At 44.4% G+C, this 23,515-nt stretch overlaps 2 protein-coding genes across 2 annotated transcripts in view; one reads left to right on the forward strand and one right to left on the reverse strand.

The window, feature by feature from the left end:
• The first annotated feature begins 5,743 nt into the window (after window positions 1-5,743).
• The window catches only part of NOX5 (NADPH oxidase 5), a 37,608-nt gene continuing 19,836 nt past the window's right edge, over window positions 5,744-23,515 (forward strand). Inside the window, exons 1-8 of the mRNA XM_036009657.1 lie at window positions 5,744-6,064; window positions 9,951-10,074; window positions 11,490-11,640; window positions 15,827-16,037; window positions 17,066-17,300; window positions 21,592-21,745; window positions 21,968-22,146; window positions 23,052-23,234. Coding sequence (XP_035865550.1) covers window positions 6,015-6,064; window positions 9,951-10,074; window positions 11,490-11,640; window positions 15,827-16,037; window positions 17,066-17,300; window positions 21,592-21,745; window positions 21,968-22,146; window positions 23,052-23,234 — 1,287 coding nt within the window. The 5' untranslated portion in view covers window positions 5,744-6,014. The remainder of the gene's footprint in view (window positions 6,065-9,950; window positions 10,075-11,489; window positions 11,641-15,826; window positions 16,038-17,065; window positions 17,301-21,591; window positions 21,746-21,967; window positions 22,147-23,051; window positions 23,235-23,515) is intronic.
• On the reverse strand, window positions 12,417-13,277 carry LOC114492928 (nucleophosmin-like). Its single transcript, XM_028507568.2, has 3 exons — window positions 13,229-13,277; window positions 12,717-12,936; window positions 12,417-12,631 (listed from the first exon to the last, which is right to left on the reverse strand). Exons 1-3 carry the CDS (start codon window positions 13,275-13,277, stop codon window positions 12,454-12,456), a joined length of 447 nt encoding a protein of 148 aa, XP_028363369.1. The 3' UTR covers window positions 12,417-12,453.

The raw sequence follows: 23,515 nt of genomic DNA on the forward strand, positions 1-23,515 counted from the left end.
GCTGATGCAAACTGCAACCCCAGGGCTCCCTGAGAAACCTGTTGCTTGAGACAGGCACAGTGTTTGCTCTCTCCATGTTTTCCTCAAGCTGAGGGGCAGTAATCCAGGGTACAGAAAACTGATGAGGACCAACTCAGCCCGTACTGGTGGGGCTGAGCTGTGCAGGAAATACAGGAGGAAGAAGATGGGCCCCAGCCATCTAGGTTTTAAATAAAAGATAAAAAAATCTGGTGAAACTTCATGTCCTCTGAAATTTTATGTGTTAGTGACCTTAAATGCCCTGTTTCCATGAGAGGTTCATTTCAACCCAGGGGGATGGGGAATGATAATATTTCATTTCATTTGAATAAATCTTAGTTATATCAGCATTCTGCTTGTTTTTTGTGACTCCATGGATTCCAAACTGATGGACGAGAATCTGGGGGGAAATAATCCTTAGAAAATGGCTTGTAAACAGCTCCTTGTGAGGCTCCTTCCTGGACATGAGTTCCATAGTGTAGAGGCCAACATTTTTGGCTTTAAAAATATCTATCCCTGTCTGCTCTGATATTATGTCCTGAGGCAGGGAGTACAGAGAGAAAGATCTCCATTGAGCCGGTGAGAGACTGGGTCCTGGAGAGAGGAGGTGACTTTCCCAGTCCATGCAGGAAGTTAGGCTGTGTGTAGAGGTTACCTTTCCTGATTAATGCCTGGAGCTGGTTGGTCCTCTATTCCTGCTGACATCAGGAACAGTTGACGGGAGTGTGGAGCTTCCTCTACGTAGCCAGCCTACTTCAGCGATTTACTAAACACTGATGGGGTGGCTATTATAGTTCAGGCACTTTCCTAGGCTCTTGAGATTCATCTACAAATAAAATAGACCTAAGTCCCTACTTTTACAGAACTGACATTCTAGGGGAGGAGGCAGATATAGAACAATAAATATAATAAAGGAGCACATGATATAGCATGTTAGAAGATGATTCATGTCTGGAAAGAAGAAAGGAAAGCAGGGTAATAGGGATCAGTAGTTTGGGATGAGGTGAGACCCAATTTTAAAATATGGTGCTCTGGGCAGACTTCATTGAGAAAGCATGAGACAAGCAAAAGGTTGAAGGAAGTGAGGGAGTTAGCCAGGTAGATCTCTTGGGGGAGAGTATTCCAGGCAGAGGGAATAGCCAGTGCAAAGACCCTGGGGCAGAAGTGTGCCTGCTATAATCAAGAAATACTGAGGGAACCAGTGTGGCTAGGCCTGACTGCTGGAGGGGAGAGCAGGAGATGAGGGCATCTAGATGGTCATGGGGCCATGTTGTGGAGGGACTATGGGGGGCGTTGGTGGTTATTCTAAGTGGGATGAGAAAGCATATGAAGATGTTAAGCAGGGGAGTGATCTCAACTAACTTACATTTGAACAGAATTTCCAGGACAGTTAAATAAAGAACAGACTATAAAAGGTTAAGGGTGGAACAGTGAGGTGCATTAGGAGGCTGTCAGAATAGTCCAGGTAAGTGAAATATTCTGGCTTTAGCTGGGGTGACAGCTGCAGAGAGGCAGTCAGATTCTGGATCTATTTCTAAAGTAGAAGCAACAGAATTTGCTTGTGAATTGGGTGTCAGGCAGGTGGGGAAGAAAGGAATAGATGAGCACTTCATGATTCTGAAGTTAGGTGAGTGGGGAAAGGGTCATTCACCGAGATGAGAACACAAGGGTGGTTCAGAGTTAAGGACACCATGGGTCCAGTTTGGGGCATGTTGAGTTTGAAATGCATATCAATATTCAAGTGGAGATGGTCAATAAGCAGTTGGATACATTAGGCCACACAGTTCAGGGCCAAGGATCAGTAAATCAGGACACTGAGGAGTCAGTGAGTTAGAAAGGAAACCAGGACCCTGGAAATCAAGTAAAGATAGGATCTAGAAAGAAAGAGTTCTCACCTTTGTTAGTGCTACTAATGACTGAGAGTGATCACTGCACTTGGTCATGAGGAGGTTACTGGTAATCTTATGAAGAAAGGTTTCGTTGGGGAATAGAAGTCTGATTGGAGTAAGTTTCCCCCCAACCAAAAAAAGGAAATGAAGAAGTAGACACTGAGTTTAGGTAACTCTTTCAGGAAATTTTACTATTAAGAAAAAGTTGGTCAACATCTGGAGAAAGGATGATTGAGCAGGGAAGGGAAAAATAATGCAGAAAATGAGGGGATAAAAGCAAATAAAAATGCAAGGTATTATTTCTTTTTAGCCTAATTGATAAATATTTTAAAAGACAATCCTTAGTATTCACAAGTGTTTCATGAAACAGGCATTCTCTTCAAACAAGGGTGAAAACAAAGGCATTCTCTTCAAACAAAGGTGAAAGTGAAAACTGGTTCAAGATTTTGGGGACACAGTTTAACTATATTGAAAGACTTAGGAAAATTTGTACTTTTGGGGCTCAGTAATTCCTCTTTTGGAAATCCAATCTAGAGAAACCACTGGAAACTTGAAAAAAAGATTTAATCATAAGATTTCTCACAAACTTGAGAAAGTTACAGTTAATGAAATAAATATAAAGGAAATTAAACTGTCCAAGCATAGAGGACTAATTTATAACATTTGGCACATTCATATTTCATATTATGAAGAAATGCTTAAAATATGTTGGTAAGTGTTGCGAACTGCCCTGCCTGGTTTCAGAAGTGGTAACACCCCCATGGCTAAGGCTGAGTGAGAGACCTTGGGACCATAAGCCACTAAGGAGACAAAGCTTATCTCCCTGGCAGGGGCACCGTCTCTGCTCTTTTTACTTCACTCTGCTTGGCCCCAAGCAGATGACTGGTTAGCCAATGATAGGTAAGATTCCTCACAGGAGGGATGACCTAAGACAGGCATAGTCATGAAGGGGCCCTTAGGGAAGGGCTTGGGGGGCTATAGAAAAAGGGGGTGATGGACCCTCACCCCTCAGCTTTGACAGAGCCTGAGTCCTCATTCTGTCTGTGAGAAGTCTCCTAATCTCTTGGCTGTCTTACCTCTCCCACCCAACTTAAGCCTGAAACAATGCTGCAGGTGGTATGGCCCTGTGCTGGAAAAAGGCAGGTTCCCCTGGGGCACTCAGGGCTAAGAAAGAATGCATAAAATCCTGTGAAACCTGCTTTGCTAAGAATGTCCTCAATTTTCTGATAAGGGTGCAAGCAAGAAATGAGTTTGTTTCCCAAAGTTTTATGGCTCTTTAACTAACTGACCCTGACTCAGAATAAGCCCTCAGAGTTCTTTGTATGGTACCTGTTGTTTAATCATTACTGCCTGGCAATGAGCTTTACCTGTATTCCTGTGCAAATTGAACCCAATAAAAGCCAACTGAAGAACAGGCTCCTGGCCCTTCTCCTTTGAGAGACTGGCCACCTTTCCTTCCCAAGCAGATCATGTCTTGTTAGACTTATTCTCATCCATGGCAGCTGGGAGAACTCTGTGGGCAGAGCCTCCCCACAGATAAGTGAAAAAAGTTACAAAATTATTCCAAATGAATACTATCTTAGAGATTGTACAACCACTTTTCAACTATGTCTAGTCCAAAAATTATTCTATTTATTGAATTACTTTAAAAATTTAAAAGCCATATATTTCTCCACATGTCTAGTTTGGGTTTTCTACAACACCAACTGGGGCTGGTTTAATTTCTTCCCATTTTTATTTAAGTTCTTATCCTTTTTAAAATGGATATTTTTATTTTATTTCTCTTTTTGAGGATTCTAAATACATATGCTTAAAGTCTATTATCTTCACTTTTTACAGAAGAAATTCTCCCTGTTATTAATTTGATTGACTATCTTCCTGGTATCCTTTATTTTTGGTCTTTTGAAGTAGCAGCTTGCTGGCTCATCTTGCATAGTATATGTGTATGCATGCTTGCACATGTGTGTTCATGTTCAGCCCATCTCTAGAAGTTTTGTGGTTGCTTCCACTTAGCTTCTCAATCCCCTCAGTTCAATATGAGCCATACCTTGGTGGCTTGGGGCTCCATTCATGAAGATTTGAGGATATTGTGGGTCCAGTTACCAAGGAGCAATTGTTTCTTGTGCTTTTAGGTATTTTTATAATTTTTTAAATAATCATCTCTCTTTTGTACTTTTAGGTAGTTTTCTAATTTTTAAGTATATTTTATTGATTATGCTATTACAGTTTTCCCAATTTTCCCCCATTATTCCCCCTCCTTCATGCACCCCCCAAACCTCCAGCACTCCCCACTCTTAGTTCATGTTCATGAGTTGTACATATAAGTTCTTTGACTTCTCTGTTTTCCACACCATTCTTAACCTCTCCCCATCTATTTTATGCTTACCAATTATGCTTCTTATTCCCTGTACCTTTCCTCCCATTCTTTCCCTCCCCCTCCCCACTGAAAACCCTCCATGTGATGTCCACTTCTCTGTGATTCTGTTCCTGTTCTCATTGTTCATTTACTATTTGTTTTCATTGTTGTTGGTTATTTTTAAGTTTAGTTGTTGATAGTTGTAAGTTTGTTGTCATTTTACTGTTCATAATTTTTTATCTTCTTCAATTTCTTAGATAAGTCCTTTTAACATTTCATATAATAAGGGCTTGGTGATGATGAGCTCCTTTAACTTGACCTTATCTGGAAAGCACTTTATCTGCCCTTCCATTCTAAATGATAGTTTTGCTGGATAGAGTAATCTTGGATGTAGGTCCTTGCCTTTCTTTCCAGCCCCTTCTAGCCTGCAAGGTTTCTTTTGAGAAATCAGCTGAGAGTCCTCTGGGAACTCCTTTGTAGGTAACTGTCTCCTTTTCTCTTGCTGCTTTTAAGATTCTCTATCTTTAACCTTGGCATCTTAATTATGATGTGTCTTGATGTGGTCCTGTCTAAGTCCAACTTGTTTGGAACTCTTTGTGCTTTCTGGACTTGTATGTCTATTCCATTCAACAAATTAGGGAAGTTTTCTTTCATTATTTTTTCAAATAGGTTTTCAATGTCTTGCTCTACCACTTCTCCTTGGCATCCCTATGATTTGGATATGGGTACATTTGAAGATATCCCTGAGGCTCTTTAGCCTATCTTCATTTTTCTGAATTCTTGTTTTCTTCTTGCTGTTCTGATTGAATGCTTTTTCCTTCCTTATGTTCCAAATCATTGATTTGCTTCTTGACTTCATCCCCTCCACTGTTATTTTCTTGTAGATTTTTCTTTATTTTGCTTAGTATAACCTTCATTTCTGCCTGGTTTTTTTTTTTATGCTGTTGCTGTACTCAGTTTTTTGAGCATCCTGATAAAGCAGTATTTTGAACTCTGCATCTGATAGGTTTTTTTGTCTCCATTTCATTTAGGTCTTTTTCTGGAATTTTATTCTGTTATTTCATTTGAGCCATATTTCTTTGTCTACTCAATTTGCTAGCCTCTCTGTGTTTGTTTCTGTGTGTTAGGTAGAGATGATTTGACTCCCTGTCTTAGCAGTGTGGCCCACTGTAGAAAAGTGCACCCTGTAAATTTTGTTAGGCAGAACCTTAGGTAATCCCAGGGCAGGCAACCCATGTCACTGCTCTGTGGCTCTGTGTGTGAGAGGGTTCAGAGAGGGGACAATGCTGCAATACTGTGCAATATGTGTAAAGTTCTTAGCACAGTGCTCAACTCAGAGTAAGTGCCTAATGCCTAATGTTTTTGTTGGTAATTGATGTTATCAGTGAAGTCTCAGGTAGCTCAATGGTATCAAGCAGTGCCTGCCTCAAATTGTTGGTAATTGTTTTCATTGTACATTTCCAGGTCTTTTGCCTGCACTCTCTCCTTGAGAGAGGGAGAGTGGGAGATGCTGGGACAGAATAAAGACAGCCAGCATTCTTCCAGTGAAAGTCTTGCCCCACCCCTGCAACAGGCTTCCTTGTTGGCATTTGTTATTACATGGATGACAGAGGGACTATGGGTGTGAACAGCTATTTAGGAAAGTTGGCAAAGGAGCAGTTGGGGAGAGGTGAGCTGTGGGCTCCACCACACAGGCTGCTGTGTGGACAGCAGCTTCTTTGGCACCTATTGTCTAAAAGACAGGAGAAAGGATGAGCGTGCCAGGAAAGCCAGCCCAGGCAGATTCTGAAGGCTGCACAGGGTGAGTAGCTCATTTGTCAAGATTTCCATGCCCGAGACAAGGGAACGGCAAGGGTTCTTCACCTTTTGGGGGATCAACAAAGGGTGACTGTGTCTGCCTGGGGACAGAAGTCAGGAAACCTGAGCTCTGTTCTTGCCTGGTTACTAACAAGCTGTGCAATCTTGCATAAGTCACTAGTCCTCCCTGGGCCTGTTTTCTCATCTATAATATAAGAAATTGGCCAAGTCAGATTAATAAAAAGAGCTAACATTTGTACAGTGTTTGCCAGCTGTACTTTCCCAAATAGCATCTCATTTGGTTCTCAAGGCAGCCCCCCCGTTGGAGGAATGCTTGTCACATTTTGTAGCTGAGGAAACTACAGTGCAATGGAGTGAGTTATTCAATTGGTGCAAAGCAATGCTGGACCTAAAATCTTGGTCTCCTGGGGTCAGCTCTGGCTTCTGTGAACACATTATTCCCTGGAGCTCTGGACTCAGAAGATCCCCAGTTCTTTCTCAGGACTTCGTCGCCCTTGGTGCTGCCTTTTTTTTCCTTCGTTCTCCCTATACCCTCACCCCCTACCTAAGGCCAGCTGTTCCTCTTCTCCATCCTCTTCCCAGAGTTACCTTTCTCTTTCCATAGGCTGACATACTAACATTTCTGAGAAGAGGGAGGTGAACACCAGATACCCCGTCTCCACTCTCCCTGGGTTAGCACTTGCACGCAGTTAATTTTCTAGAGCTTTCTCTGTTGTGTGGAACATTTTCCTGTGGGATCCCAAGAGGTGAAGAAAGTGGGGGTTGATTAACTCTCAGGGCAGCATTTCTTCAGGTATAAGCCTGGACCACCCAGCATGGGTCATAAGCCCCCCCAGGATGTTGGTTAATTGTGCAGATTCTTGGGCCCCACCCCAAAGGTTGTGTTTTAGTAAACTCTCCATGTTTCTGACAGGCATCTATCAGTATTGGTTTGGGAACAATACTCTTTTTTATTTTTTGTGGGTTTTTGTTTTGTTTTTTTCTTTTTGGGGGGTAGCAGGGGACCACTACTCTTTAGTAGATGGCTCTGTTGGGCTGCAGAGGGTCATCGATAGATTTCTTAATAGTGGCTATCCTTATATTACTGAAGTAAGCCTTTCCTGATCCAGGTGGATTATTATTTTTTAAAGTAGACTTCAGGATTCAGGTTGGTTATATTTTAGTTTGAGTTTTGCATCTATGTAAGTTAAATTTGTCTAGAATTTTCTCTTTTATTATTACCTTTGTATGCAATCTTCATTGGGATTGGGTGATTCTATCTTTGTAAAATAAATTGGAAATCTTACCATTATTTTCTACAATCAGAGATGGTTTGATATTGGACTTATTCTTTGAAGATTAGATAGACCTCAGTTATAAAAATAAGGTGGGCCAGACATTATTTTAAGTTGCTGACATTTAAATGCATTTTTAGTTTCTTAAATGATTATTGGTAGGTTCAGGTTGTTACTTCTTGAAACTAATTCATTTCTCTAATTTCACCAAACATTTGCCCTTGGTACTGTTATGTCTCTGTACCCCTCCATTTTGAGGGTTCATTGTCTTTATCAGTGATAATCTGTCTTTTTCTCCATTTCTTTTTCTTTCATCATGATTTTTTATTTAGTCTTTTCAAAGAACCAATGTTCTTTGAAATATCTGTAAAACCATTGTCATAATCAAAATAAATTGATCACTTGAACCATTTTTTAAGTTTTCGAGTTTTTAAATAATCTATTCCTTTATTTGTATATTTTATTCTTTTTCTAGTTCCTTAAATGGAAGTTAGCTCATTTGTTTTTAATCTTTATTTATAAATAAAGTCAATCCTTTTTTGAATTAACTTTTCTATATTGTTTAAGTAAGCCCCAACAAACGAAGCCATTTTTTTTTAGGAAAAAAAAAAGTGCTAGAACAAAGCATGGGAGAGTTAAAAAATCATAATACTCTAGTTGTGGTGACACCAGGAGCCTTTTCTTTGCTCACCCAGCCTGGGATCCTGTCGGTCAGAGGGGAATACAAACTCTTTCTAATTGTTTAGCCCAATGTGGCTCCTTTTCTGAATTGGCACTTCTTCATGTGCCATTGCACCAGTTCTGACAGAGGGAACTCCTCAGCTCTGGGTCCCTGGAATTTGTCTGTATCTGGGTCTGCCCTGTATAAGCTATCTTCTTTTGGACAGAGAACAAACCTCTTGGGCTCTTTGTTTCGTCACATGTAAAACTTCTCATTTGCAAAGCTGAGAACATTCATTGCCGAAAGACCTGGGCTGAAGACTCAGCTTTGCCTTCCTAGAGCCTGTAAGGGCCTCTAGACCTCGCAAAGCTCAAGTAAACTGGGCCCAGAAGGAGTGCACTTCATAATCTGGTATCCAGTCTAGACAGTGTGCTCTGACAAGTCCAGTCAATTCTTGTTTTTCATGTCAGTTATGTTCTATAAAGTCACTGCAAACAGTACAGAATTCTGAACCATTACTGCTAGGGAAAATACAGGCTTTGGTTCTTGCTAACATCTGGGAACACATTTTCATCCAACGATCAATATATAACCTTGTTTTATGTGTGTTTCTGTTTAAAGACTCCTTCAAAAACATAAATTGTTAACTCATTAACATAGAACTCACAGTCAACAGCACTAGAACTCATGTCTGAATGAAGCTTACCTACCACGTGCTTTCTCCATAAAGCACATCCCAGCCTTTTTGCACTTAGGAACAGAACACTAGGCAGTACTTTAGCACAACTCTAGGGGGCTATTTTAAAGACCAAAATCACCAGAAGAAAGCACAAAAATGTGACACATGCAGTACTAAATAGATCATGAAAAGGACACTCGTTCCCTGTCTGAGAGCTGGAACAAGGTGGCAGAATGTTGTCTTGTTTGAGTTCAGCTGGGAAGGTGTGTGTCCAGAGACTCAAATTAGTCTCTGCTCTGCCCATGCCCATGATTACCGTAAAAGTGCTGCAAGGATTGATTCGGGGGTTACAAGTAGGTGTATTTTACCAAGTAGGTGAACTCACAGATACGGAATCTGCAACTAATGAGGATCAATTGTAACTAAATCATTTAAGGTTACACTGAACTCATGGGATATAGACAAAGCCATTCTCTCAGAAGAAAATTTATAGCAACAGGATGCTGTAAATCCTCACTTACTGCCTCATTTTGGTTTGCGGGGTCCTGATGTCCTCATTGCATCACTAACCTCTGTTCAGATCTGAAGTTCTAGCTCCTCTGGGAGTGTTTTAGACAGCTGAGACCCTTCAGGTATTGGAGAAGATGCCCTGGACCTGGAGAGTCAAAGGGTCCTCGCATGACTTGTACTGGAAGTGTTCAAGCAGAGGGTGGAGGCTCTGGGGTCTGATGGAAAAAACACTGGCCTTGGCTTTGTGCTCTGTCTCCCACCTGCTAAATGAATTTCTCTGAATTATTCAACTACTCTGAGCCTATTTCTTTCCTGTAAAATGTCATCGTCCACCAGATTGTCACAGAGGCCAAAGTAAGTAGTGGGTAGGAAGTATTAGGAAACACAGTACACAGTTGTGTAAATCTGTGTGAAAAGGTCATTGTCATCATGTTAAGAGCACTCTGGGAGTGTGCCATTCTATGACCTTATGCCCACAGTCTGGGGCTTCTCTCACTGAAGCTCTATCATTCCAGAATCTAAAGAGGCACGAGCCTGGGCCAGTTGATGCTAGACATGCTGGATGGAAGGAAGAGACAGGTTCTTAAAAACATAAAGCAACACTGCGAGGAGGCTCCTCTTCCATGGCTGAAGCTGACTCAGCCCCATGGGGCACCTGAGGTCCTAGTTAGAGGAAGGCAGAGGTCCTGAGACAAATAAAGGGCTAGACCATCCCACCCATAAACCTGTCTCCTTTGTCTCTCAGCACCATGAACGCCAAGGAGGACGCCAAGTGGCTTCAGTGGGTGACACGTCAGTTTGAGACCATTGCGGGAGAAGACCGGGTGATCAACTTGCAAGAATTCAAAGCAGCCCTGAATGTGAAAGAGGCAAGTGTCCACTCCAGAAGTGGGGACTCTGCATTTATAGAGGACGAGCGATCTGGTTCCCAGGACATGGTGCCTCACAAAGAGTTAAAGTTTCCCTTGGGTTCTCTGGGCTTCCTCTGGGCCCAAGACCCCACTTCTAAGCAGAACTGGAGGGTATTTCTGTTTCTGTTACCAAGGCCCTTCCACCCCTCTTGGTAGCCATGCATCATACGATCTTCAAAACAACATATGAAGCTGGGAATCAGTATCTTGTCAAATACTAAGAAATATTATTGATTTGATCTCACAATGTCCACTAGCCTTACAGGTAGAGTTGATGTTCTGCTGTAAGCCTCCCTCCAGGAAATGAGCTTTCCACACCACCACACCATTCTCAGTCCTCTGTCAGTTTCGTGGGTCCTCTGCCCATCTCCAAAACAACCTGCATGCCTGACAAACAGTGGTGACATTAGAGAGAAACAGCAGGAGTGAGCCTGCAAATGACAACTTCTCCCAAGTTGTCCTCTGGGCTGCCATCTGTTGGTGGCCTCTGTTCTTGACAAGGGCCAGCCCAAGGGTGTCTGAATGCTCCTTTTTTGATTGGAGGGTACCTCACTTGCTGGGTACTTCAAAGAAGTACCTGGGATACTTCAAAGGACTTTAAATGCTCTGCCTCCTTCCATTGCAATTATGGAGAGGGAAAAGAAGACCTTCTGCCTAGCAACACATTACCATCATGATAGGAGGCTGTAAATGTTTAATGATGAAGGACATTTCAGGATGGTAGAGAGTGATAAAGGCATTACTCAATGCCTTTGAGTAATATCAGGCCTGGTAAGCAGGGACTCTGCAGGACATGATTGTCGAGTGAATGAATGAATGAACTGGCACTTAAAAACAAGCCTTAATTGTATTCTGTAGGTAGTAGCACAAACACATAAAGGAGAAAACAAATGACATCTACTCTGTAAGTCCTTCCTGGGTTCACTTATCCCTGGTATACCCCAAAGGGGATGAAAAACCTGGGAGAGCCTGCAGGAGGACCCCATGTCTGACCCTTTTCCCATTTTGAGTGAGGGGCCACTAGAGGTCTGGACTGCAAGGCTGATGGGGGTGATGGCATGCAGGGACAGAGAGCCTACACAAATGGCCAGGCTCAGGGGCCAGAAGGGGGCCTGAGCCCCACACACAAGTCCATTCTTGCTGCAGGGCTCTGAATGGTTCTTCCCCTGGAGTGCAAACTTGCTCTCAGGAGGCTGGAAGGGCCATGGACACTGCACCCTGGTATGGCCTTGTGGGTGGATGACAACTAGAGCCTACTTGAGTTCCACCACCCCATGACACACACACACACACACACACACACAGAGCAAATGAATTCAAAGCTCAGGCCCTGTGTCCATACTTGTGCTTGTCTCCACCCTTCTTGGCCACAGTCCTTCTTTGCTGAGAGATTCTTCACCCTGTTTGACTCGGATGGAAGTGGCACCATCACCCTCCAGGAGCTGCAGGAAGGACTGACCCTGCTCATCCATGGCAACCCCATGGACAAGCTCAAGTTCCTCTTCCAGGTGTATGACGTCGATGGTAAGGGCTCTTTGTAGGGAAGGAGGGGAATCAGTGGAAGGGGACAAAGGGAATCGGCCGGTCCCCGTGCTGTGACCAACACAGGGCAGTTTTCCTCAGGTGAGGCTGATGTGTCTCCCCCCCCCCCTATCTTTCCTTCTGGTTCCTACCTCCCACATATGGGGGTGGGGGAGAAGGGGAGACTCTGGCCCAGGAGACAAATGCCCTTAATTCAGTTCACTAGAAACTAGAACTTTCCTTTGTGTCTTTTTCTGTGTTTGAAAAAAAAAACTGTTGCTTTTTCCTTATAATAATAATTATACAAGCCTGTTGTGAACATTACAGACAATACAAAATGGCTTAAAGAAGAAAGCAAAATTACCCATAACATTTTTCTATACTGTCTTCTAACTGATCACACACATATGTACCACACACATTTTTTAAACAAATACTATACTATATGTGCTGCCTTCATCACTATACAAAATGAACATTTGTTCATAAGAGACTATAAAGCTTTATAACGTTATTTTTTTATCATGGTAAATATACACAACATTAATTTACCACCTTAACCATTGTAAGTGTACAGGCCAACAGCATTAAGTACATCCATATTGTCGCCCAGCCGTCACCACCATCCGTCTCCAGAACTTTTTGTTTTTCCAAACTGAAACTGGATTACCTGTATCAGTCACAGCAGGGAGAGTTCTCACTCTGCATTATAAAAAGGACAGCCAGGAAATGAAACAAGAGGGAAAATTTTAACAGACTGTTTAAAGCATTTTCTTAAAGAGACTTCCTCCATGGCCAGTGATCTGGAATGGCCTCTTAGTCACTCATCTGGAAGCAATTCTTCACATAATTAATGAACTCGCCTTCCACTTTGGGAAGTGAACCACCTTTTTCTACACTTGCTTGCATTGTTGCTTTAATGGCCTCTACAGAATTAGGCCCTTTTGGTATCTTTGGAGTTTTTTTCCTGATTTTGAAGGATTCTTGACCTTTTGATCTTGGTGTGGATGGTTTTGAGTCTTCCCCATTCTAGTTTGATTTTCATGCATTTTTTGGCTGGAGTATCTCATATAGATTCCTTTACTGGAGCTTTTTCATCAGCTCCCTCATCTTCAAAATCATCATCATCTTCTTCATCATCGTTGTCTTCACCATCCTCTTCAGCAGCAAGTTTTACTTTTTTCTGTGGAAGCTGGCTACTACTTCCAGGGGCAAAACACTTCCCAGACACACTTAGGAGTTTCACGTCCTCCTCCTCTTCATCTTCTGACTCTGTATCTTCCTCCACAGCTGCTAAGTGCTGTCCACTACTACGCACAGGCCCCAAACCACACTTCAACCAAGACCACAGGTGGTGTTATTTCAGAGTCACCAAGGGAAACCGTTGGCTGTACAGGCATATTCAAAGTTCCCAGTGTTACTTTAATTGGACTGCCTTCCCAGTTCGTGGCCTCTGCTACAACAATGTGTAGTTCATCCTTTGCACCAGTCCCTAAACTGACTGTTCGTAAAGATAATTGGTGCTCGTTTTCACCATTATCCACCTTCAAGTGATAATCTTGGTTAGCTTTGAGTTCACACCTGGAAGGACAGCTCTGGGGCCGCAGAGGGCTCATGTCCATGTCCACCACATCTTCCATGGGGTGGCAGCACGCACTTAGGTGGGAGAGAAGGCAGATGGAGATAAACGTCTTCTGTTCTTCAGAACAGACATGCAGGACGGAATCACGCCCTTTTTTTTTTATAATAGTCGTCCTAGTAGGTATGAAGTGGTAATCAATGTAGTTACAGCATCAGTTTAGTGGCTGTGTCATATTCTACCATACATGTGTGATCCTATATTCCATATGGCATAGTGTAGTAGCAAAGATCTCTGACCCTCAAGCCAGATTACTTAGGTTCAAATCTCAGATCCACCAGTTACATACTCATGAGGTATGGGTTGACATACTCATTGATCTGGGTTTAAATTAGTTAGCTTATCTAAACTCAGAACAGTGACTAGCACAGGATACTCTCTCTATAGGTGTCAGCTGTTATTTATTATTATTTTCTCAAGCCCTATTACCAAAACAGAATTCCATTCTATATTATAAATGACACTGCAGTACACATCCTGGTTTTTCCATCTTTGGTGACTTTGTAGCTTAAAGGGTTTCTGAAGGCCTGGAATCTTCAGGACAAAGGAGGCTGAAATGGGAAAGAGGCACCCAATGAGACTGGAATGGTGAGTGAGACTAGACTATGCTGGCCCTGGAGGCCATGGTTTGAAGTCTCACTACAATGAACAATGGGGAGCCATCAGAGACTGTTGAGCAGAGGACTCACAGGGCTGGATTTCCATCCTAAGAAGCTAAACCTACCTGTGGATTTGCAAGTGGGCAAGGCCCTCTGGCCAGTGGGGTTTCTTTCACTCCCATTCCCACCTGACTCAATCTAGCCACACCTCATTCTTAGAACCTACTCCTCAAGTTGACCTGCCTGCCCACTCCATGGGCAGTTGGCCATGCTGCTTCTTGGGATCCTCCTCAGACCCCACTGCAGTCATCATGGGACCCTCTTCACTGACTACTTTCTGACCACCAAGCTCTGTTCACATTTGGGATTTTTTGATGACCTCAGGTGGAGAGATTGGCCTGTAATAGGAGGAAGCAATACACTCCTCCTCTTGCAGATGAGGTGGGGAGAAAGACAGGGAAGGGCAGATGTAAGGAAGTTTGTAGTTTTATGATAAGATCTAGAAGGCATTCCCTTCCAATGGCTTCCATTTTCAATGAGAGCCTGGGAGGGGTTGATTGGATGGGCATGGAGGTGAGAAGTGGTCCTTGCCAATACCAGCAGTGACCTTACCAGAGGAGTAGGAGAGGATTTCCAGGCAGGTTGCAGATCTTGCTGTGGCCAGGGATCAAACAATTCCTGCCCTTTTGGGCGATTTTCTTGAGCAATGTTCACTTAGCTGCCCTGGTGCAGGAAAGGAGAGAACAGATGATTGTATTCACCCAGGGATGGGATGTTTTTAGGGTCAGTGGAATAGAAGAACAGATGAGTAAGGAAGAAGGTGTACATAGTAATAATTGTGAAGGAGGACTCTGGATTTGCAAATGGCCAAGGAGAGAATAGAGCTGGATGGATGAGAGGGTGTGAAGGGGATTAGGGGAGGGACTGGAGCTCTGGGTGCAGTCTGAAACCTGTTGCATGGATGCTCTTGACTAGGAAAGCGGAGGAGAGGAGCTGTGGTGGAGAGAGATGTTCAACTCTGCTCTGTAACATGATTGCAGACTTTTGCTTTGGCCCCAGTGATGATCACAAAGCCAATGAGACTTTTCATTTATATGCAGCTACCTCCTTTTAGATACTGTGTTAAGTACTTTATAATCCTTGAACATAATTAATTCTGAAAGGGAGGATTTATTACCCCTCCCTTCAAGATGAGCAAAATGACATTCACTACTCTAAAGGACTTACAGCTCACCATCACACAGGTAGAAAGGGGTAGAAGCATGTTGCTGCATGTGTGTCTGTATCCAAAGCTGTCCAACAAATCGCTAATCGAGGGTCCTGCTATTTTGAAGAATAAATATATATATGGGAAAAAATGCCCCAAATCTCATCTCAGTTGATAGTTTTGACTTCCTTTTTGCATCATTTCACTCATGTTCACATAAGGCCACATGCTGGATTGAGTACCCAGCCATGGCCTCTCAGGACACCTGGATGAGTAGATCCTGCCACCAGCTGGGGAGCAAAAGGAACCTCACCTCTCACCATCACCTCATACAGTTTGCTCCTGGATAGTTGAGACTCTGGGCACATGTCTCCTTATAGATTAAGCAAACAAGTGTATCTTTTGTACAGTTGGTCTTGGACACTGACTGGTACTTAAAGAGGAGGCTGCAGATCCTGCAGCCAGGCATGCATCAAGGCCAAAGAATCTCCATGCTTGGGGAGGGGTTTATCTCTGTTGTGGTTGACACTAGGAAGCCTTGGAGAGGTTGTGAGCTGAGGGTGACACATGTCCTTTGTTTGTCTGGACTATACCCAGAAAGCTGATTGGTTGGCAGGAACATTGAGTGGATGAACAGGAAAAGGTCACCACTGTATGCAATGACTGAGCAGGGCAGGGGTGTCTGCAGGTCAGAGTGGGGTCCTGGAGCAGGTCCCCAATTGGCTTCATCCTCTCTTGTGACAGGGAATGGCTCCATCGACCCAGACGAGCTGCGCACGGTTCTCCAGTCATGCCTGCAGGAGAGCTCCATCTCCCTGCCGGATGAGAAGCTAGACCAGCTGACGCTGGCACTCTTTGAGTCTGCAGACAAGGACTGCAGTGGCGACATCACCTTCGAGGAGCTCCGAGATGAGCTGCAGTGCTTCCCTGGGGTCATGGAGAACCTGACTATCAGGTATGGCCCTGTCTCTGGCATCATGTCGGTTTTAGACTCCAGGTACTACGAGCGGCCTGAACTCCCCAAGGACCCCTCAGCCCCGCCAAGCCCCACCAAGCCCTGCCCCAAATCAGTCAGGCCCAGTTTAGCCCAGCAGAGACCAGCCCCAGTCTTGCTCACGGTAGTCTGCCTCTCCTGCCCTGCCCTAATCCAACCCAGCCCAGTCTTGCCCACTTTTCCGCAGAGGACAGCTGTAGTCATGCCTCCATGTTCTACTGTCTCTTCAGAATCAACTCACAGTATTAAGCATCTACTATGTGCTGGACATTTTACAATTAGAGCAATGCATTTTTTAGCACTGGTATACTTGTAAAAGGAAGTTAAACTTATAAAAGGAAATTAAAGTTATTTTGCCTGAAGTAACATACCTACTAGGATCACACAAGTAATTAGCAAAGGCAATCATTTATTCAACTCAGCTGAGCAGCTGCTGTGTACCAGGCACTGTTCTGAATAAGGGCATTGCCCCACTGGGGCTGAATTCTGGAGGGAGAGACACATAATTTATACCAATAAACAAATACATAAAGTAGAGAAGTACAAATGTAAAAAGAGCTCTGGAGAAATAATGTAAATAGGATGTGACAGACCCAGGTTTCTCCCAAGCTCTGAATAGTGCCAGTTTTGTAGTTTATTCTTTTGGTGTATTACTAGCTTTCTTGTGGGTTACTTAACACAGCACATTTCAGATTATTTCATCCTTTTCAATTCCTGGGTTTTGTTTTTGTTTTTTTTTCAATTGGGAAGTAAGGAGAGGTAATAAAATAGTCACAGATGTGGCATCAAATAGACTGGAGTTCCAACCCAGCTTCACCTAACTATGTGACTGTAAACAAGTCTCTTGCCCTTTGTTTCCTACTGCAAAAGGAGGCTGGCCTGCTTGCCACAAGGCTCCGGAAAGTTGGTGGGCTGTGGTGGGGTTCCCATCACAACCCACGTGGATTCCTCCCCTCCCCAGCTGGTCCCACCACATCCTTCTTTTGCAGTGCTGCCCACTGGCTAACGCCCCCCACCACCCAGGGGCACCTTCACCGTCCTCGCCCACTGACTGCTGCCTACTGGCACAATCACCGCAGCCAGCTACTCTGCCTGGCAACCTACCTGGGCCTTCATGTGCTGCTCTTCGCACTGGCAGCTAGTGCACACCGGGACCTCGGCATCAGCATCATGGTGGCCAAGGGCTGTGGCCAATGCCTCAACTTCGACTGCAGCTTCATTGTGGTAGGGATCCGAGGCACAACGCAGGGAAGCAGGCAGGGGGATTGATGTAGGCTCCTCATAGACTAAACAACCCACACGTGGACACCTGGAGTGCCAGGGCAGGATGGCATCTTAGAAATCAGGGTCAATACTCCATGGTGAAGACTGAGGCCCAGACAAGGGCAGTGACTTGTCCATAGTCACACAACACACAAATAACATAGCTGGCATTTTTGTGTCCTTTCCTGTGTACCAGTCCGGGTGCTGAGCACTTTCCATTTGATCTTCACAAGAAAACTATGGCAGATCTGGAGGAGGTAGAACTAGATCCAGGGCAGGGCGTCAACCAGAGAGAACCTTTCAAGAGCCTTGCCTGCCAGACTAAGGAGTCAATGTGATTGATCCTCTTGGCCAGGGAGTGAGGTCTCCAAGTGTTTTTGCACACTACTACAATTAAAACAAAACAAAAGACCCTTCCAATAACCCAGTATATGCTCACTTACTTATAATTATGTATGCCCTATTATCATTAGCCAATAGAATTATGGCACAATATAACAATAAGGCAAGTTTCATTTTTTTGCTTTTTTAAAATTATATTTCATTTTTTATGCTATTACAGTTGTCCCAATTTTTTCTCCTTTGCCTCCCCTCCATACAGCATCCCCACTTCAGACAATCTTCATACCATTGTCCATGTGCATGGGTCATGCATATATGTTCCTTGACTACACTACTCCTTATGCTGTACTTTACATCCCCATGACTATTCTGTAACTACCAATTTGTACTTCTTAATCCCTTCACCTTTTCACCCATCCCCCCAATCCTCCCTCCCATCTGGCAACCATCAAAATATTCTCTGCAACTATGATTCTGTTTCTGTTCTGCTTGTTTGTTTGTTTGTTTGTTTGTTAGATTCAATTGTTGATAGATTTGTATTTATTGCTATCTTATCATTCATATTTTTTATCTTCTTCTTCTAAAAGAAGACCCTTTAACATTTCATATAATGCTGGTTTGGTGATGATGAATTCCTTTAGCTTTCTCTTGTCTGGGAAGCTCTTTATCTGTCCTTTGATTCTAAATGATAGCATTTCTGGGTAGAGCAATCTTGGTTGTAGGTTCTTGCTTTTCATCACTTTGAATGTTTCTTGCCAATCCCTTCTAGCCTGCAAATATTTTTTGAGAAATCAGATGATAGTCTTATGGGGGCTCCCTTGTAGGTAACTAATTTTCCCTTGCTGCTTTTAAGATTCTCTCTTTGTCTTTAACACTGGCATTTTCATTATGATGTGTCTTGGTGTGAGCCTCTTTGAGTTCATCTTGTTTGGGACTCTCTGTGCTTCCTGGACTTGTCTAGTTCCTTCACCAAGTTAGGGAAGTTTTCTATCATTATTTTTCAAATAGGTTTCCAATTTCTTACTCGCTCTCTTCTCCTTCTGTCACCTCCATGATGCGAATGTTCGTGTGCTTGAAGTTGTCTTGGAAGGTCTGTATACTGTCTTCATTTTTTTGGGGGGGGGAATTCTTTTTTCTTTTTGCTGTTCTGATTGGTTGTTTTTTGCTTCCTTACATTCTATATCACTAATTTGATTCTCAGCTTCATCCACTCTATTGTTCATTTACTGTTAATTGTTCTTTATTTCAATTAGCGCATCATTCATTTCTCACTGGATATTTTTTATGCTTTTGAGGTTTTCACTAAGTTCATTGAGCTTCCTTATAACCATTGTTTTGAACTCTGCATTTATTAGATAGCTTGTCTCCATTTATTAAGTTTGTTTTCTGGAATTTTGATATTTCATTTGGACCATGTTTCTTTGTCTCCTAATTTTGCCAATCTACTTGTGTTTTTATGTATTAGGTAGAGCTGATATGCTTCCCAGATAGAGTGGCCTAAGGTATTAGGTGTCCTGTAGGGTCCAATGGCACATCCTCCCCCTATTACCCAAGCTGAGTACTCAAGGTGTACACCCTTGTGGGCTATGTACACCTTCCTGTTGTAGTTGAGCTTTGATTGCTCTTGGCACATCCAAGATAAGCCACATCCTGTGTTCTTTCTGGGATCACACAGCATAAGCTACAAAACAATCTGTAGATGGCTGCTACTTGTGCTGGGCTTGGAGGTGCCCAGGTGAGGCTAGGCTGTGAACCAAGGCCAGATGGTGCTAGTCCTGGGTCTGGGGCAATTTAGCACCTGAAGCCAGATTCTGCTTGTTTGAGAGAATTTAGGAAAATCTGAGCTAAGAAAAATCTGAGCTTTAGGAAAGCCTGGGCTAAGATTAGCCATTGGTATGGAAAAGCCACTGGAAACAACTTGGGTGGGCCCAAAAGTTGGGTGGGGCAGCAGCTCAGGGAATCATCAAGGTGGGGCAAACAGTGTGAGCCAGGTTGATGGAGTCTCAGATATGGCGCCCACCTGCTCTGTAGCTCTGTGGGTTGAAGGCTCAGAAAAGGAACAATGGCCTCTGCCTGCATTTCTGTCTGGGAGAAAGCTGCCCCCAAGCTCTTACCCTGATGCCAGATAACTCATTTCCTCCCCATATGTCTCTGATGCCTTTCAATCTGCCCCTGCACTGGAGCTCAGAGGGAGTGAGTCCAAGTAAGTCTGCATGTGAGCCCTTTAAGATGAACTGCCTGGGACTCTATAAGTTTCTGTCTTCCACAGCCTCAAACCCCACTGGACTTTACAGGTAGAAGTTATGGAGATTTACCTTCCTCACACTGGAACCCTGGACTGGGGGGCCTGGTATGGGGCTGGGACCTGTCACTCCTGAGATATCCCTCCTGGTTTTTATCTGCCACATGTGGGTATGGGACCAGCCTATTGGTTGTATGGGAAGGCAAGTTGTGTTTATCTACGAAGACATTTGTCCTAAGCGGGTGTCTGAGGATGGCTGGCCCACCAAAATTCCAATCTATGGATGTGGATCAAGATGTCTGGTTGCAAGAGCAGCTGCATTGGCCCCCTTCCCTGAAAGAAGTTGCTGAGGGCCAAATCTGGCCAGCACGAACTCTGCCGCCAGGGACAGGGCTGTTCTACTGCCAGCCCAGTTAGTGCAAACTTGCTCTTGCCGCGCCCTGCCTCCGCCCTGGCCTTGGCCCAACCCCAAGCTTCATTTTTTTTAAAAAAGTAAAAAGTCAAAGAGAGTTTTTTAAAAATTATTTATTTAGAGGGGAAGGGAGGAGAAGGAGAGAGAAAGAAACATAAATGTGTGAGAAAAACATCAATTGGTTGCCTCTCACACACAACCCAACAGGGGACCAGGCCAGCAACCCAGGCATGAGCCCTGACTGGAAATTGAACTGGTGATGTTCCACTTTGCTAGATGACACTCAACCAACTGAACCACACTATTCAGAGCAGCCAAGGTTCATTTTTAATGGTCAGGAATGTATGCCTCCAGTCCAAACATTCTTCTTCTTTTTTTTTTTCTTTTTTCAAAGATTTTATTTATTTATTTTAGACAGAGGGGAAGGGAGGGAGAAAGGGAGAGAAACATCAATGTGTGGTTGCCTTTTGCACGGCCCCTACTGGGGATCTGGTCCACACCCCTGGCTAGTGCTCTGACCGGGAATCAAACCAGCAACCCAATCCACTGAGCCACACCAGCCAGGGCCAAACAGTCTTCTTGATAATATCAGCTTCTTATTAGAGTGGATTGTAATCTTAACCTCATAACTGGGACTAAGAGTTCCTACCGAGGGTAGGACATATGTGATTCATTTTCTTGGTAACTTGCTATTGCATGATCAACACTATTTTCAATCTTCCTTTTCTTTGCAGTGAATCTTTTTAAGCTACTGGTCACATCTGTGAAGAGTAGTTATCTTAAAGTTAAAACTTGATAATGTAATCTGCAAGTCCACATATCTGGGTGCACATAACTACATTGAAAGCAATTGAGCAAGTGAGGGAGCCCTTGTCAAAAGTGTCTTGGAAAACCAAGTCTTTCCCTAGGACAGCTTGAGAGCCACACGTGACATGTGTCCATCTGACATACAGACTGAAAGAGGGCACTGTGTCAACATAGATATTCAGCATCAGTAAAGCCATATGTGTTTCCCATGTGTTTAGATCAAAGTAATACCAGTAAGCATTCTGTAACATTTTCTCTTCCCACCCCTGGGGTCTTAGAGACCCCAGCTGTGGACCCAGAAGAGCAGGGAAGGCTTGGAGACAGGATGCATGGTGATGGGGCCCCTTCAGGAAGCACAGCTAGGTCAGAGGGAGGCAGGGAGACAACTGCTGGAGAAGGAAGACAAAGCAGAGAGAGACAGATGGCTTTCTGCCCCTTTTCCCTGCCAGGTGCTGATGCTCAGGCGCTGCCTCACATGGCTACGGACCACATGGCTGGCTCAGGTCCTGCCCCTGGACCAGAACATCCAGTTCCACCAGCTTATGGGCTATGTGGTGGTCGGGCTCTCCCTTGTACACACTGTGGCCCATATTGTCAACTTTGGTGAGTAGCCTGGGGCTGGGGGTATGGTGGGACTGAGTCTTTCACAAATCACTTAGTTATCCAGCCCCCATGTGTCCTGCCTGCCCAATGGGTGGAGAAGTGTTGCCCTTGATAACCAGAACTCTGGACAAAAGTCCCTGCCTGTACGGGTGTATGATGGGGAGACTTAGAGACACAAAGGGAAGGTTAAATGGGAAGAGCTTGTCTTGTGCTTGTCTCCAGCGCTCCAGGCTCAGTCTGAGTCCAGCTCCTACCAGTTTTGGGAACTGCTGCTCACCACAAGGCCTGGCATTGGCTGGGTCCATGGCTTGGCCTCACCAACCGGTGTGGCCCTCCTGCTGCTGCTGCTCCTCATGTTCACCTGCTCCAGCTCCTGCATCCGCAGAAACGGACACTTTGAGGTATGTAGTCCTTGCTCCCTTGCTTCTCCCAGGCTGAACTCCCACCCTCATTTCATGGTGCGTGCCCTGTGACTTACTCCAGAGTCCAGGAAGGTTCCCGGCCAGCATGCATATTATGTGCATGTGATTTGAGTTCTGCCATTGGGCTGTAGTCGATGTCTGCCACATGCAAATATTTTGCTCTAGAAGATTCTCTGGCTCATCCCCTTGCTCTAATTGGATTAAACTGGGCTCAAAATGGCATAGAGAAGGGAAGGAACATAAGCCCCCAGGGTTCTAATCCCCACCCCACTATTTACAGGTCACTTAGCTTCCTCATCTGTAAAATGAGGCTATACTCCTCTACCTTTGAAGTTTTTTTAGGAATCAAATGAGATAATATATGTGAAGCCAGTAACTACCTACCTGGAACATAGGTGCTCAAAAAATGTTATAATAGTTTCCTTTTTGCTTCCTTCTCTCTAACCTCCTCAAGACACAGGAGGTCACAGAGGATTTAGTTTGGAGACCCTGGCTGTCCCCTGGACTGATCTCGTCACATCAGAGATAGACATATACAGAAACACCTACTCTGGGCCAGCGACAATCCTTTGAAGTAGGAATCAGCATCCTCGCTCAACTGATGAGGAATCTAAAGCTCAGAAAAGTCATTTATTAGGCCACCATCCCAAGCTAATTGCAGGGAACATGCTAAATCTCAGTGCTTAGCTCTTTTCTTTTCCATTCCCAGAACAAAGAAGCAAGGAAGCTTCCCACCCCCAGCCTTTTACTCAGCCAGGTGACCAGGAGAGGGAGTGTATGGCCAAGCCTCTGGGCACCATCCTGGCTTTAAGGATGGCCTGGAGCCCTGGCTCTGTTCTACCCCAGGCTTTGAACCCCAGCAGCTTACACCCCCACCCCCACAGGTGTTCTACTGGACGCACCTGTCCTACCTCCCCATGTGGGTCCTGCTCATCCTACATGGGCCCAACTTCTGGAAGTGGCTGCTGGTCCCTGGCACCGTGTTCTTCCTGGAGAAGGTCATCGGGCTGGTAGTGTCCCGCATGGCAGCTCTGAGCATCGTGGAAGTCAATCTCCTCCCCTCCAAGGTACAAAAACGGCCTCAGCAGCCAAGGGGAGATGCAGGTAGTGGTAGGGTGCAGCGGCTGGCTACCCTGTTCTATCCCTAAGGAAATAGGGAGCCCCGGCACAGTGGAGAGGACCAGCAAAGTGCACGACCCAGTGCAGCCCTTCAGGAGTGATGCTATAGGAAGGGGAATGACAGGATACCACTAAAGGCCAGGTCTGCAGAGAACACGCTCAGGCAGCATATATTAAATGCCTATATGATAGGAGGCTCTGCGCTAGGTGGCAGAGACACAGAGAGGGC

Source organism: Phyllostomus discolor, chromosome 1 (genome assembly GCF_004126475.2).
Source record: "Phyllostomus discolor isolate MPI-MPIP mPhyDis1 chromosome 1, mPhyDis1.pri.v3, whole genome shotgun sequence".
In the NCBI taxonomy this organism is placed as follows: domain Eukaryota; kingdom Metazoa; phylum Chordata; class Mammalia; order Chiroptera; family Phyllostomidae; genus Phyllostomus; species Phyllostomus discolor.

Bases quoted from the DNA above. Each gene is read 5' to 3' on its own strand.
- LOC114492928 (XM_028507568.2), bottom strand. From the start codon at position 13,277: ATGGAAGATGTGGTGGACATGGACATGAGCCCTCTGCGGCCCCAGAGC. The intron at 12,937-13,228 runs GTCCTTCCAGGT...GTAGTGGACAGC, and splicing joins CCCTCTGCGGCCCCAGAGCT to ACTTAGCAGCTGTGGAGGAA. The intron at 12,632-12,716 runs GGAATCTATATG...CACACCAAGATC, and splicing joins GATGAAAAAGCTCCAGTAAA to AAAAGGTCAAGAATCCTTCA.